Below are 16,386 nucleotides of genomic sequence, written 5' to 3' on the forward strand. Positions count from 1 at the left end.
ACACACACACACACACACACACACACACACACACACACACACACAAAACCTAGCCGTGTGACCTTGGGCAAGTCACTTAACCCTAACTACCCTCCAAAAAGCAAAAAAAAAGAAAAGAAGTGGAGGGAAGTGGGGCAGCTAGGTGGCACAGTGAATAGAGCACTGGCCCTGGAGTCAGGAGGACCTGAGTTCAAATCCAGCCTCAGACACTCAACACACACACACACACACACACACACACACACAAAAACCTAGCTGTGTGACCTTGGGCAAGTCACTTAACCCCAACTACCCTCCAAAAAGCAAAAAAAAAAAAGAAGTGGAGGGAAGGGAGGAGAGTCGCAGCTGGAGCTGAGGAAGGTTTTCCTTTGAGCTCCTGCTTGTCTCTGGAGGGTCCTGGTGGGGCAGGAAGGGCATCCATCCAAGGATATTCCATGGCTCCTCCTACTGGCTAAGAGTTCAGCATGGTACCTGGTCTTGGGGTGATGGCTGGGAGGCTCACTGGAGCTGCGAACAGAATGACCACTGTGCAGAGACATAAAGGGAATTCTGGTTGTCAGAAGAGTGGGAGGGAATCTTGGGTGGAAAGGGACCCCACTGGTGGTTCATCCCAGGGCAGACTGCTTGCTAAGCTCCATGAGTTCTGACCAAGGAGAGGTGATTTCTGGCACTGGGCTTCCCTCCCTGTCTCCCTGGGTGCTTCCTTAAGGTGGCCCAGCCTGTCCATGGACAATATCCTCCCCACTGTCCCAGACATACTTTGCTTTGAATCCCAATGTCTCAGCAGCACTAACTTTTCTCTCCTTTTTTTGTAGTTCGCTTGGAACCGATACTGGAAGGGTAAGTCAGGGTCTCTAATCTGTGCAGCTGTGTCCAAGGGAAAGCTAGCTGGAGCTAAGTTGCCTTAGCAGAGAGGCCCCTGATGGCTTGGGCACCTTCCCTATGTCCTGGTACAGGCTTCCTGCCTCCTCTCCTAGCCTACTTTAACACACACACACACACACACACACACACACACACACACACAGTTTGGGGCCCCACCAGGTCTGTGCTAAGGGGCTCCTGTTCCTCCCTGCCCCCTCCTGGGGGTAGGACAAATCCCAAAGGGGCTGGAGAGGACTTTTCTTGTGGGGGATAGCAAGGGGCCTGATTTGGATTGGGGCCCAGCTGTCAGACCAGAGGGCATTTGTCCTCTACCAACTCTTTACTCTCTGCCTCTGTCTTTAACCAGGATGGCTCTGGGGGTCCTTAGCTGGGGATGTCAGGAGGAAAGAGCAGGGCGGCTGGTTTCAGGATGGCCTCATGGAATCAGCCTGGGTACCTGCCAGTCACTGGGCCAGGTTCATTTTTAGGGGAGGTGGTGATTATGAGCTCATGAGAATGAATGTGTTTCTTTTGAAAGAGAAAGAAAATGCTAGCTCCTTGTCCTGAAGCCCATTTGTGCTGGGGTCACTGTACTGTACAGTAACCTGGGGCTCCCCAGTGCTGTGTAAAGAAGGCTCCACCCTCTCTCTCTAGCATTCCCGGCTGCCCACAGGCCCATCTCTCTCTGCTTAGGGCTGCTCAGCCTCTCCTAGGCCCCGGGGCAGCCAGGCCGGATGCTTACCCTCCCTCGCCTTCATGCCTCTGCTCCCCTCAGTGCCTGGGCCTGGGATACCCTCCTTTCCCACCATGGTCAGCTCACACATCCCAGATGTCTTTCTCCACCTGCCTTCCCAGGAGCGATTCCTCCTGCCCAAGCCCCTCAGAGTGGCTGTTGGACCTCTCCAGTGCATTCCTTCCATTGGTCTGGGCCAGACTTATTTGTGGGCAAGGGTTCTGTCCCTGCCCATGCTGCCTGTCCACCCTGGTATCTTTTCTCCGAAACTGGCTTTGAAAGGACTTGTACAGCTTTCCCAGCAGCAGCCATTCCAGTAATTATAGCTATGGTGTTCTTTCAGTCCCCAGATGAGAGCTTAGAAACTGTCCTAATTAAAAAATCCAATGGCCCAGTCTCGACAGTCCCGGATTCAAGGAGCCAGAGCCTGGAAGTGGTGAGTGATGTCCCCTCCCTCCACCTTTCCCCTGGTGCTGACCCACCACCCCACCCCACCCCACCCCACCCCTGGAGAAATGGAGCCAGGAGTAGGAATGCAGACACAGTCTGTCCATGCAATCACACCTGCCCAATGTGACCTTCAGCAGCTGTCAAGACTGGTGTGTAGGGAAGGGGGTAGCTGACCCTCTCATCATGGGGCAAGTGCTTGGATAAAGAGTTTGTGAGCATTTAGAAAGCCAGCAGCTTCCAGGCAAGTCAGGGCAGGGTCAGACATCCTAGTTTGGCTCACCTCCCCATTGGATTTCTGGGGCCCCCAAGGAAATGCCAGCCTGTAGAGAACATTGCTGGGGCTCAGTAAAGCATCAGACAGAGTATCTTACACTGTCTTTGTGGAGTAGACCTGCCTTCAGAATTGGCTGAATGCCTGGATCCAGGGAGTGGCTGCTGACAGTGCTATGTCAATTTGGAGGAAAGTCTTGGGAATCTCTGTTGGGCCCTGAACCATCCAGAGTCTTGGCCAAGGAGTCAGAGCGACCTTAGCTGGCATCATTCTCACATCTGCAGATGATACAGAGCTGGGACAGATTGCTAACACAGACAAGATCCACAAGGATCCCCATGGGCTGGAATGATGGCCAAAATGGAACTTCATGGGATCACCTTTCAGGTCTTCACATGGGTTAGCCAAGTCAGCTGAAGAGTGCAGGATGGGAGTCCTGTGGTCATGTAGCAATTCACGTGAAAAAGATCTGGTAGTTTAAGTGGACCCTACACTGAAAATAGATCAGCAGTATGCTGAGACAGCCAAGAAAGGTAATGCAATTTTGGGTTTATGGAGAAGGGCATAGGGTCCAGGTAAGTTTTCTCTGCTCAGACCGTCTGAGTATTGTCTTGGATGCCCCATTTTAGGAGGGGCAGTGATAAGCTAATGGCTGTTCCTAGAGTGGCCACAATTGGGATGGGTCCAGAGTTCCTTTCACAGGAGGATTCAGTGAAGGTTGTCACATGTTCAGCTAAAATGTCCATGGGCATGGCATTGTAGTGCACTGGGAAGAGAGAGGCTTCAGAGCAAGGCTGGGGCCACGGGGATTCAGCTTGCTGAGTGGCTCCTGAGGGACACTCATTTACTAAAATTCAGGAAGATTGGGGTAGACAGCCTGTTTTGCTTGGCTGGGAGGAGATTGAAGACATCTGGACAGGCAAGAACTCACTTCTCCATCCCTCTCCTGTGACAGATCAGTTGTCAAAGAGTGGAGCCAGTGTTTGGTGTAGGGATTATTCGGTGGGCTTCCCAGTTTAGCAGTCTGGGATGCCTCAGAGTCTATTTGGCCATTCTCCATTGACACTTGGTTTGGGTATCCCTGCCGGTGCCAGAAATAAATGGTTAAGAGAAGATGCCACCTGCCAGGAGGAGAGGATGGCCAAGGTTCCCGAGGAGATTGGGTCTTCTTTCCTAGAGTCTGGCTCTAACTTTGTATAACAAGCCCCCTTTGAATGACCCTAGGCTCTGGCCCAGCCTGGGGACACTCAAGGAGTCTGTCTGACTTCTTGTGCCTTTATCAGCTGTTTTCCTTGTCAGTTTTCATGCTTGGGTTAGATTTCCTCTTCCCCACACTTTCCAGCTTGTTTACTCAGTCTAGGGATGGACTGGGTGCTACCATAGGATTGATGCACTGAGCACACAGCAGCAGCCCCGGGATGGCTCCAGGGACAGTGAGCACATAGCATAGGCCCCAGGATGGCTCCAGGCACACTGAGCGCACAGGAGTCACTGAAGGATGGCCCCAGGCACACTGAGCGCCCAGGACTCACCCTGGGATGGCCCCAGGCACGCTGAGCTCACAGGACTCACTGAAGGATGGCCCCAGGCACACTGAGCACACAGGACTCACCCCGGGATGGCCCCAGGCACACTGAGTGCATAGGACTCACCGAAGGATGGCCCTAGGGCTATCCTCTTCTTTTGGGGGGGAGTCGGAGCCCTGCTGCTCAGGAGGTATTCGTGACCCTACAGCCTCCAGCACCCTGTGGGTCTCTGGTGTCTGACCTGTTTATCCACTCAGACTACATGCCATAAGCAAGTCACTCACATTCTTGTGGACATGGGGAGTCAAACTGGGCCACTCACCTGTTGAGGAGGTCATGGGGGGCTCAGCACATTTGCTCCCTGTGCTCCAGAGGCTGCCCTTAGTCCAACGACTCCCTCAGCCCCACAGTGACCTCTGCCCTCATGTGGCCTCTGTGCACATGGATCGCCGTGTCCTGCTGTCAGGCCACAATGCTGCCATGATGCCATTGGCATACGTGGCAGGCTCTTGCTGAGCTGCATTCTCAACCAGCCTGCTTTACAGACAAGGGCCAAGAAGGGATTTGCCCAAGGTCATGGCCCGGCTCCTGTCGCCTGATTTACTCCCAAAGGCACAGCTAATGCACTGGCCAATGGTGGTCAGCATATAGAACTCGCGGGCCATGATTCCAATGGCCTGGTTCTTGGCCGCCCTGGGGATGGCGCTGTGAGGTGCCTTCCTGAGCTCAGGCAGTTTTGCCCTCTGGGCTGAGCTAGTACTCTAAATACGTGGCATTTGTTGTGAGGTTAGCTCCGTGAAGTTGCCATGTGAGCGTGTCTGAAGTCTGGATGTGCCTTGTCCTGTGCACTTTGGGAAGCCGGTTTGAGTATTGCCTCTCTTGGGCTAGTGCTCTCCCTGCCTCACTTACTGTGGATGGATTGTGTTTTTCTCTCTTTGCACCTGCTTTCTTGCTGTAGAACAGAAACTGCTACAGGCCAGTGATGGTTTCATTTGGGGTTTCTGTCCCTAGCCCCCAGGATAGTGCTCAGAATCTAGCAGAGGCTTCACAGATGCTGTTTGGATTTTACAATTGAGGAGAATGTCCCATAGAAGGGGAGAGACTGGCCTCAGGTCACCTAGTTCCACCTTCCTCTAGTTCCTGACAGAGGTGAGATTAGCCTCAGGTCCTTTCAGGGCCTGTCCATGGGTCTGTCGAACTGACAGCTGAAGGGGGACTTCAGAGATGAAAACTGAAGCCAGACATCTCCTGTGTAAGACCACAGAGGGTGTGAGGGGCAGATTCCAGACTCAAGTCCAGAGCTGCTGGCTCTAAGCAGCTTCTCTTTTTTATGGTTCTTTTTCCAGGGAAAAGAAACAGCTTCAGAGAGGGGCAGGGCAGGGCAATGCTTAAGGTCATACCAGGATAAGCAATAACCAAGTCAGGACTGAAGCCCATTTCTCTGCTGCAGGGAGGTGCTGCCTCCCATCATCCTTCTGACTTTGGCTTTTGGGGGGGGAGTCGGCGCCCTGCTGCTCAGGAGGCATCCATGACCCTACAGCCTCCAGCACCTCCGGGGTGTCTGGCTAGCTCCATTTGTGCTTGTGCTGAACAGTCTGGGCTTTTTACTGGGGATAGACGTTGGGAAGCTGAGGAAAGCCTCCCTTCCTGTTTGAAGGGTCTCAGAAGCTCTGATTCAGTGGGCCCCAGGGGGCAGTTCTCTCCCAATAACCCAAGATCTTTCTGTCCCCCACAGGAATTTGACAAGGTCTATGCTCTGAAGGATGATACAGAGCCAGGTGAGCACCTACTGAATCAGTTCTGTTGGAGAATGTTCTAAAAGGAGAATTAGCCTTTGTTTTCTGTGTGAATACAGAAGCCCAACGTGGTGAGGAAGGAGGGGCAGCTGCAAGGGGGGGCTCCTAAGCTTGGCCAGGAAACACCAGCTTCCTTCTTACCACCTAGTTTGAGAAAATGGAAATTGGACACGTGGATTTTGGAGGCTTAGTTCTAGAAAGGAATGCTCAGGATATTTAGTTATCTACAGGGCACAATTTTTTCCTGTCTGGACATAAAATCTTAATATGTAATAAGTTGTTATTTGTACTAATATGGGCAAATTGACCAAAGCTGGGGGCTGTTTAAAAGACAGGTGTCCCCTAAAGGCAGTCTCTCTGAGCTCTAATGGGTGGTAGAGATGATGATTTCAAAGGCAAACAAAGCATTTATTTCTTTAGACCCTGAGCCTTACTTTTAATTTTTTATTTATAGTTTTTGTTTTTATAGAAGGTAGGGCGATTGAGGTTAACTGACTTGCCCAAGGTCACACGGCTAGTTTTTGTGTTAAGTGTCTGGGGCTGAATTTGAACTCAGGTCTTCCTGACCCCAGTGCTGGTGCTCTATTTACTGTGCTGCCCCCATAATCTTGTTTTCTAAAAGTATCCCTCTGCTTCTCCTACCCTCATAGCCACTGTTTATATCACCTAGGGGGCACCATAGTGCACAGAGCACTGGGCCTGGAGCCCGGAAGACTCATGTTCCTGAAGTCAAATCTCACCTCAGACACTTATTAGTTGTATGACCCTGGGCAAGTCACTTAAACTCTATCTGCCTCAGTTTTCTCAACTGAAAAATGGGGATAATAGCAGCATCTTCCTCCCAGGGTTGTTGTGAGGATCAAATGAGACGTGTATAAAGTTGTCAGCACATAGTAGGTGTTCACTACATGCCTCCTTCTCAATTTTACCTCCTTGGGGTCTCCGATTAGAAGCGACATCTCTGGGTCAAAGGGGATGGACATTTAAAATTTCTTTTTTAAAGCAAAGTCTCACATTGCTTTTGTTATTAGCAGATGTTGTTAAGAGGTAAAGCTGGTTGTCCAAGTGGAACGTAGAGTTGCCAGCCCTCATTTGTACTCATCCATTCCTCCGAATGGGTAAAGGGGCAGGATTGAGTCTTTCCAGACTAAACCAATCCCACGAGATATGGAATACTTGAGTATTGGTGCATCTGTCTGCTTCAGCCTTCACCCAGAGGCAGATGTCTTTACCTTACAAGCCACAGCTGGCCCTGGATACCAGAAATGACTTCCTGTAGGTTGTGGGAAATTGGTTTCAATTCATCGACTCTCTCTGCAATTTTCAGAGTGAACAAACACTAATAATCACAGTTATAATCTTTTTTCACTTTCACCTCAGAGCCCCGTACAGCGGGAAGAAATCTGAGAGGGAGGGGGAGAAGGAGCAGAATGTCTGCAGACATTTTCTTCATCCTCTGCCATCGAGCTGGGCCGTTCGAAACTGCTCCTCTTGTGAGCAGAGCTCCGGACCTGCAGTCAGGAGGACCTGAGTTGCAATCCGTTCTCAGACACTTAACACTTATCCCTAACTGCCCTAAAAAAAAAAAACCAACTGCTCCTCTCCTGGCTGCCCTGTCCGCTGCCTCCTACAGCCTTCTTCAAAAGTCCCCACATGTTGAAATTCTTCTCAGTCCAGTGTGCTTGATCATCTTGGTCTCTCCCAGGGTAGACCAGAGCTGTTGGGCTTACAATCCCCAGGATTCCTAGCTTGGCTCTGGATACCTTCTTTTCTGCCTGCAGAAGACTTGGTTTCTCTCGAAGTTCTCTCCTGGTCCTCCATGCCTCCCAGGCACTTGGATTATGCTTTCCACAATGGTTGAACCATTTTAGTATTACTGTGTGTATCTTCCCAACACCCTCTAGCCTTGTTTTCATCTCAGCTAGCTTGCTATGCATGAAGTAAAACCTCCGAGTTCTGTGATGGGCATTTCTCTTACTGGTTGTTGATCATTTATAGTTCTTTTAAAATGTTGTTCATGCCCTTTACTTTCCCATTGGGGAATGCTGTTGGTCTTACATATTTGTGGTAATTTCCTGAATCCCTTCAATGTCAGCCCTCATCAGAGACGTTTGATGTGATGGTTTTTTACTTTTAATAGTTTTCCTTCTTTTCCGAGCTGCACTGAGTTTGTGCATATGACATTTTCAATTTCATGCAGTTTAAATAGAAATTTTATCATTTATAATCATCTTTATCTCTTGCTTGGATAAGATCTCTCCCCTGTTACATAAAAAAAAAAAAAACACCAAAGACAGAGTTTCTGGGCAATTAATGATCAATTTATTAATTAGGCTAGTCAATAATAAATAAATTGGTGGTCAATAGTTTCTCTCAGTAACCAAAGGCCCCTAACAGAGACATTATTGAATGCCTTAATCATTTTTTTTTGAAAGGAAATACCCCTGACAGGAGAAATCATCCCTGTCTGAGGGGCATTTAATGAGAAAATAGGCTAGGAGTCTTCAGCTCCTGCTGAGAAGTGAGGTTTCATCGTGAGCCTCTGCTGCCTGTAGCACTCTGGACAGAGGGTTCCATCTCTGTCCAGACCACTCTGGCTGGTTTTCTCCTTCATGAGATGGGTGGCCCTAAATTCTAATGAGGTTTCCAAGGACAGGGGTTCATTCCCTTGGGGTAAAAACTTAGATTTTGAACAGAAATAAGGTCTCCTAGCTGGGTGAAGTCCCACACAAAATCAAGGAGTGTGTTCCCCGGGGGTCAGGGACAACTTATCAATCATCCATGTTCTTCAGAAACAGACTGACTGACCTATAAGGACCAGTCCCTACATGAGGAAATAAAGGAGAAAAAGCCCTGAATCTTAGTTTAATATTTGGTTACTAATATAATAGCAAAATAATCATTTCTCTTACCCTTCAGCCATAATTGTAAAAGGTTTCTGAGCTCATTCTTTTCTCATTTTTTTATGACATGACCTTTTCACAACTAAGGTCATATATCCGTTCTGAGCATACAGTTGGGTGTAGTCTAAGCGGTTTGGCTAAACCTAATAAGCTCTCCTAGATGGTTCTCTACCGTTCTTCCTAGTGCTTATTGTCCAATAGGAATGGCTTCTTCTAACTCTACATTCTCCAGCTTATCGAATACTAGGCTGTTGGGTTGGAATGGCTTCTTCTAACAGTGTACGTTCTCCAGCTTATCGAATACTGGGTTATTGGGCTGGAATGGCTTCTTCTAACAGTGTACGTTCTCCAGCTTATCGAATACTGGGTTCTTGGGTTGGAATGGCTTCTTCTAACAGTGTACGTTCTCCAGCTTATCGAATACTGGGTTCTTGGGTTGGAATGGCTTCTTCTAACAGTGTACATTCTCCAGCTTATCGAATACTGGGTTCTTGGGTTGGAATTGCTTCTTCTAACAGTGTACGTTCTCCAGCTTATCGAATACTGGGTTATTGGGTTGGAATGGCTTCTTCTAACAGTGTACGTTCTCCAGCTTATCGAATACTAGGCTGTTGGGTTGGAATGGCTTCTTCTAACAGTGTACGTTCTCCAGCTTATCAAATACTGGGTTATTGGGTTGGAATGGCTTCTTCTAACAGTGTATGTTCTCCAGCTTATCGAATACTGGGTTATTGGGTTGGAATGGCTTCTTCTAACAGTGTACGTTCTCCAGCTTATCGAATACTGGGTTATTGGGTTGGAATGGCTTCTTCTAACAGTGTACATTCTCCAGCTTATCGAATACTGGGTTCTTGGGTTGGAATGGCTTCTTCTAACAGTTTACGTTCTCCAGCTTATCGAATACTGGGTTCTTGGGTTGGAATGGCTTCTTCTAACAGTGTACATTCTCCAGCTTATCGAATACTGGGTTATTGGGTTGGAATGTTTCTGATTCTTCCTTTGCTAGTCCATTCTGCTGAGCAACTTTTATGATTTATCATTTTTAACCAGTAGGAAATCATTTTGGTGGTGACCAGCTTGTAGTATAATTCGAGGGCTGCAGGTGCTACTCATTCCTACATTTAAAAAATGATCTCCCTTGTAGTTCTAGACCTTTTCTTTCTCCAGATGAATTTTGTCAATATTTTTCTTTTTCTTTAAAATACTCCCATTGTTTCTGGCATTGCACTAAGTTAATAAGGCGATGTAGGTAGTAGCTTCGTTTTTGTTGTCCTAGTGAGACTTGAATGGAGCAATAAATATCCCTCATTTATCAAATGATCCCAGTCATTCTTCAATGACTTTGCTTTGGCCTCTTCAGTTTTCCCAAGCTCTCCTTACACCCTAACAGCCCTTCCCCTGATCCCTGCTAGGCAGCTGAGTTTATCTCTGTTTATCCTTATTTTAGTTAGAAGAAGCTGAAGTACAGAAGGCCTCAGTGACTTTGGGCAAGTCACTTAACCTCAATTACCCTCCAAAAAGCAAAAAAAAAAAAAAATCACTTTGGTTTTTCTTTTCTACATTGTCCATTATTTAAGATGCACCCATGGCCCCTCACCCTTACCCCAAGAGACTGGTGAGTTTCTAGTAGAACTCTGATGAGGAATAAACATTGATGTTTCTTCTTCTCTGTTCCTTTCCTTTCAGGAAGGAACAGAAGCTTTTACATTTTCCAGCATCATATTCATGAAAATTGGAACGAATTTGTGCGGAACCTGGGCCTAGAAGAAAATGAGATCGCCACAGCTGTGCAAAAACATCCACACAACCCAGAAGAACAGAAGTTCCAGATGTTGCTCACCTGGTGGAACAAGACGGGAAGGGCAGCATCTGCTTTTCAGTTATTGGCCGCTGCCCACAAAGTGCCCACTATCAGCACTCGGGTCCAAAACATACTGAATGAGTTAATTAATGAAGGTATTTTATGTAAGCGACAAGAAGCTTAAGGTCAACCTTTTTCCCTTGCAATGCTGTTTTTTTTGAGAGGGGAAGACAAGGCAGTTGGGGTTAAGTGACTTGCCCAAGGTAACACAGCTAGTAAGTGTGTCAAATGTCTGAGGTTACATTTGAACTCAGATCCTCCTGACTCCAAGGCTGGTGCTCTATTGTAAAGCCAAGCCACCTTTCTTTTTTATGGGGTAGGGGTAGAGGAAGTGAGAAATTAGACTTTTCCGTCTGTACTCAGAGCATATCGGTTCAGCATTTTTCATCATAGGGCTTTTGGAACAGTCTTGGATCATTTTCTGGATTGGAGCAGCCAAGTGAACGATTAGTTTTTACCTGGTATGTTGGACATGACCACACTTGATCCTAGATACATGTTGGAAAAAATACAAAAGGGAAAAAGACCTATTTGTAAAACAGTATTTATAGCAGCTCTTTTTGCCATGGCAAAGAATTGGAAACTGAGGGAATGCTTATCAGTTGTCTTATCACAACTCATTGGATCCTTTCATCCCTCCTAACTCTGGTCCTATATCTCTTCCGAACTTTGAGGCTAAAATCCTTGAGGAGGCCATCTATAATAGGGACCTCAGCTTCTCTTGATGAGGGATGGCTCCCTCTAGGTTCAGCAGGAACTCTGATCTTACCTAAGACCAGAAAACCTGCAATAGCATCTGGAAAGAATTCAAGGTCTCAGGCTTAATTGGAGTGAGAGTTGTAGAAGTTTATTGTTACGCTTCTATGAGAAGCGGGCAAGAGTCCTTTAGGGGACCTGCGAGTGAGAGGGGTACAGGCTTTTACTTTTAAAGGGTAGGGCTGCCATTGTCAGGGCTGACAGGATGGAGGGAAGGGACCTCAGTGCATAGATAAAGGTTAGAGCTGACTGAGAGGAACTTGTGACTTCAGTGCCATAGATGGTTTAGATGAGATTTGGGCCGGACAGGAGGAGACCTGAAGAGATTAAGTAAGAACAAAGGAGTCACTAGGATTTGCCTAGGCCGAGTTTGGATAGGGGGAAGGGGCAGAGCCCAAGGCTGGGAAAGGGATTTCACAGATTACAATTTTGCCATACAAATTGCAGTTACAATTGCACAGACTGGTTTTACAAATTGGTTCCACAAATTGATTTAGACCCCAGGTACCCCGTCACTCTTAATTCCCCCAATCCAGCTTCTGATCTCATCTGTGGGGAGCCAAAGAAGCCTGGTTCAGGACTCAGATTTTAAGTCCTAAGAGTGGACTTTAAAACAAGAATCTCTTTGAGATGCGACTTTTTGGCAAATTGGCTCCTGAGTTCTTTGTTATGGGTTCCACTTAAAAGGATGTTGTTTGAGTTCTGAGACCAATGGGCCACACCCCAAGATTTTAGTTGTTCAGAGCTAAAATACTTGATTCAGCACTCAGGTGTCTTTGGGTGGTCAGCTCCAAACGCCTTGTCTTTTGAGGACTGAAGTTTGCTTTCAATTGTATTCTATCCGTTTATGACTGTGACTCCCCTTAGCAGGTGCCTGAGGCCTAGATCTAGGGTCTTACCCTAAGACTTTAGTCTTTTAGATAACAAATCCTTATCGAATTATCTATTCTGTGCTCCCTCCAGGATATGACAGACTATAAGATAATGATAAGAAAATGTGAGTCCCCTTCCTTTGGCTCAAGGCTCTATAAAAACCTCATCCTGAGAATCAATAAATGGAGTTCATCGTTCTTCCTTGAACTACCCACCTGGCCTGGTCATTTCTTCTTCTTTTTTTTTTTTTACAATAGGTACAAATTATATACATTTATTTTTAATCATTTTAAATAACACTCTTGTATAAATTCTTTCATATATTCAAGTCAGACACATTTTTAGAAATTTATTTTGAAGCTAGTACAGTAAATGTGTGAGACATCTTTGTAAATCTGCATTAGGATTTTAGTGAGATAAAGAGAAGTTCATTCATTTGCTTCAGAGAGACATTTTATCACAATAGGTTGACTGGATGACTGGCAGAGCCCTTGTACCTTTAAATCATTAAGTTTGACTTAGGCTTGGGACCTGGCTTCATGTCTTTTGGTTTATATAAGTTATTTAGTATGTATAATGGTTGACTTTCATCTGATGGAATAAGGATGATACAATTACAACAGCCTTGGAAAATACTTCATTCAACCACTGATACCTTATTGATCAAAAGCCTTTGGTTCCCAGGATATTATTTGGTTCTTTCAGACAAGTTCCTATTAATTAAAATAACTCTTGCTTTCCCCATGGACAGACATCAGCTAATATCCAGAGTGGAGAATTTCATCCCTGCAAATATCCCCCCTGTTACTGATCTCTCTACCCCACCCTGCCAAAGAAGAACAACCAGCTCTCCATTTACAAAGGATTTTTTGCAAGACTTGTCAGGGTTTCTTTTCCTTCTCTGGATTATTTTCACCTTTCTGCCCTACCTATCTAAAATGTCTTTTAGAACTTTTCCATGAATTGGTGACTTTTATTTTCTTAATGCACATGAATCAGATGATACTCAGTGTATAATGGTAATTAATCCAAATGATGATACATGTTCCTTGATAAAGAACGATCTTCCTTGGGGGATGGAAACAGATCAACATATCTCCTAGGAAGTACCCTCACCTCTACCTTTAAAGTCCCAAACTAAATGTCCTATAGTGCTAATTTCAATTCAAGATGCAAAGTAAGGATCACTGCTTTAGGTCCCTGATTAAGAGGAAGAATCCTAGATGTCAATTTCCTGGGATCTCTGAGGCCAGAAATGGTGGAGATAACAGACTTATAGATGTGGTATGATTTAAAATCCCCAATCCAAAAAATCTTTCCCTTCTATCTCCAACATCCACTATCCTCTTTTAAAACACAAACATGTGTTTGTGGTTAATATATTGAGTCCCTAAGACGATGGAATGAATTCATCAATGAAGCAGTTCTCTGGGAGTGGGAAAAGTCAGTTATTTGGAGATTACTGGATATTTGGGACCCAAAAGGTCTAAGAGAACAAAGAAATGGTGAATGATATTCAGCAGAATATGGAATGCCTTGCATATAGTAGACACTCAGGACAAAATTGATCTATTTGGCAATTTTGCCTAGAGATGATTTATTTGGGAATCTACTTCCTGAAATGATGATAGAGGTGGAAGAAATAAAGTCATCACTTGGTAGCAATCAGCATCTGCTCTTTTCCCAATCAAATTCACATAAGGTAGTTTTATCTGTTTTGGTGATACACTAATTCCTAAAGATTTCTAACATCTGAATCCTTCCAACCATTGGGTTTTCCAAATCATGTTCACTATCCTATAGTTTATGAAGCTATTTTCCCTTATAGGAGTTGATGTACAGAGAAGTCATAGTCATTTGTTAGTTTGTAAAATTATAAACTCCAGGGCTTATAACTTTTAAAATTGGGGTTTTTGCATACTATTGGAAGTAGTGGATCATATTTAATTGATTATTACAATAAAGAATCATTTCTAAGAGCAAGGCTAGGGGATACTAAAACATTACAAGACATTTCATTGGCTGGAGTTACACAAGATGAGGTGTGTAGGGGGAATGGAAGTAGTAGTTGATAAGCACTTTCAATTGTTTATAATTCCTTTTAAAGGTTTTATTCTAATATCCATATGTGGATAAAAGTCCTGACTGCCTGGATCAAACTTTTAGATGCCTAAAATTCACCTTATTTCCTAAGTAGCTTAATTTTATTAACAAACACTGAATTTCTCTGTCTGTTTTAAAAGAATATAAAATGGCAAGGTAGACATCTTATTAGTATCATAAATAGAATCAACATCAGTTTCAGGGAAGTCCTGCCATAGACTGGAGCTCATCAATCAATGTTCCTCTAAAACAACAGAACATCATCACAGATGGCTTCACCTGTCTATGCAAGTTCCCCCACTTCTGTTGGCCATGACTGAATGTAGAAATTGCTGGTCATTTCTTCTTATTCACGTCTCAGGTCATGCTTAAGTGCTGGACACTGAGCAGCCCTGGGCACTCATCCATCTAAGTGATAGGGTGCAGGCTCTGGGAAACCCCAGGAACTGGGAACGAATCTTCCCACTTGAGGAGGCCATAAGCCTTTCATTATCCTAGGCCCAAATCTCTTACATACTGGCCTAGCCCTCCATCGTTCAGTTTCGGCCCACCCCGATCCTATCTCCACCGGAACCTGTGACCCTTAAACTAGCCTAGGCCTCCGGGGGTCGGTTTTCTCCTGGTGGCCTTCAGCTATTGCCCCCCCTTAGTCTCATTCCTGGAGGCTGACCTCCTGAAGACACTCCCCAGGTCCCTCCTCTAGACCACCTCTAAATCCCCCCACACTCGTTCTGTATTTCAGCCCCATCCTGCCTCCGGACCGGGCTCAGAATTTAGTCTAGCTCCCTCTGTGTCACGTCCGGCCGCACTGTCCACACAAGCTGCGCGGGGACTTCGGCTCTCTAGGAGTCTGCCCGTGAGCGCCAAGGTCGGCGCACTTTTTGACTTCGGCTGGGAGACGGTAATTAGAATTCTTCGGGCCAGACCCGCAGGTGCCCAAGCCCCAGACCTCCGCCATCCCCTGGGGCTGCTGCGGGGTCGCCGCCTCCGGGCTCTCTCTCCACCCCGCCGCTATTCAGCCACCCCAGGGATTCTCCACAGCTCCATAACTTCCGCGATTCCTCGTGGACTCCTTGGTCAACCACAAATTTGGCCAAATTTTGAAGTCTTCGGTTTGGCCTTGGACCTCCGCCACCCGCCCTCTCCATCCTCCTCAGGCTTCTTAGCCCGCACGCCCCGACACGACCCCCCACCTCTGGGCATTCCGAGGGCTGAGCCCCTCCGGGCAGCCCCCCCCCCCGGGCAGCCCCCCTCCCAGCCCCCGCGCCTTCCTCCCACGGACCATCTGCCATCTCTGCTTTACAGCTTGCTTAGGGCAGCTGGGTGGACTGGGCTTGTAATCTTCACGAGTCCGGATCTGGTCTCATATGAGTACTAGCTGTGTGACCCTGGACAAGTCACTTCACCCTGCTCGCCTCAGTTTCCTCCTCTGTAAAATCAGCCCTGGGGAGTCTCTGCCCAGAAAAGCCCGCTCCGGTCCCCGAGAGATCGCCCCGCGGTGACGGAATGCCGGCTTTGTGCACGCTGACGGGCGCGGCTCTCTCCCGTGAGTACACAGTAGGTGCTCGATAGATGCTGAGTGATACACTGTTCAATACTCTCCTTTGGAGGGTTTTCTTTTTTTCCCCCAAATTTTTGAAGGGTGAAGGACCAGTTAGGCCCCTGGGACAGCTCGTGCCCACAAGGCGAGCTTCGGCGGGCCTCAGCTTCGCTAAGGTTTCCCCAGCCGAGCCCGGGGGGGGCGGGGCTTCCTCCAGGCTAAGACTACACTTCCCGGCCTGCCCCGCGCCGGAGCAAACCCCCCCCCCCCCCCGGGGGGCGTCGGGCGGTTGCCGGGCAACACAAGCCTTCCCGGAAGCGGCTCTGGCAGGGCGGGACTTCCGGAGCCGGGCCCGGGGTTGCATCAGCTCGAGAGGCGCAGAGGCCGAGCGTCCAGAGGGGATCCCGACGTGAAGCCGCGAGCGAGGGCTGGAGAAGAGCCCGGGCCATGGCGGGAGCCGCGGGGGACGAGCCAGGTGCGCGGGGCCGGGGCGGGGAGCGAGGCTCCGGTCCATCCGGGGGGATCCCGGGGGAGCGAGGCTCCGGTCCGTCCGGGGGGAGCGGGGAGCGAGGCTCCCGTCCGTCCGGGGGGGTCCCGGGGATCCCGGGGGAGCGAGGCTCCCGTCCGTCCGGGGGGATCCCGGGGGAGCGAGGCTCCGGTCCGTCCGGGGGGATCCCGGGGGAGCGAGGCTCCCGTCCGTCCGGGGGGGA

General features: G+C 47.7%; 2 protein-coding genes across 4 annotated transcripts in view; both read left to right on the forward strand.

Annotated features, from left to right (window-relative positions):
- Nucleotides 1-12,240, forward strand: part of LOC138144964 (tumor necrosis factor receptor superfamily member 10A-like) — a 21,870-nt gene extending 9,630 nt beyond the window's left edge. Inside the window, exons 6-9 of one of the 2 annotated variants that reach the window (XM_069066568.1) lie at nucleotides 816-840; nucleotides 1,941-2,033; nucleotides 5,580-5,622; nucleotides 7,021-8,488. In XM_069066568.1, the coding sequence (XP_068922669.1) occupies nucleotides 816-840; nucleotides 1,941-2,033; nucleotides 5,580-5,622; nucleotides 7,021-7,388 (529 nt within the window). In that variant the 3' untranslated portion in view covers nucleotides 7,389-8,488. Of the gene's footprint in view, nucleotides 1-815; nucleotides 841-1,940; nucleotides 2,034-5,579; nucleotides 5,623-7,020; nucleotides 8,489-10,229 lie in introns of those variants that run through there. The other variant, XM_069066570.1, reaches the window with a different exon arrangement.
- Nucleotides 12,241-15,989: 3,749 nt separating this feature from the next.
- CARS1 (cysteinyl-tRNA synthetase 1) overlaps nucleotides 15,990-16,386 on the forward strand; it is a 44,251-nt gene continuing 43,854 nt past the window's right edge. The window contains exon 1 of one of the 2 annotated variants that reach the window (XM_069066571.1): nucleotides 15,990-16,151. In XM_069066571.1, coding sequence (XP_068922672.1) covers nucleotides 16,124-16,151 — 28 coding nt within the window. In that variant the 5' untranslated portion in view covers nucleotides 15,990-16,123. The remainder of the gene's footprint in view (nucleotides 16,152-16,386) is intronic. The other variant, XM_069066572.1, reaches the window with a different exon arrangement.

Source organism: Petaurus breviceps, unplaced genomic scaffold (genome assembly GCF_028583685.1).
Source record: "Petaurus breviceps papuanus isolate PSGF00001 unplaced genomic scaffold, PetGlider_PUasm1.0 90721, whole genome shotgun sequence".
Classification (NCBI taxonomy): domain Eukaryota; kingdom Metazoa; phylum Chordata; class Mammalia; order Diprotodontia; family Petauridae; genus Petaurus; species Petaurus breviceps.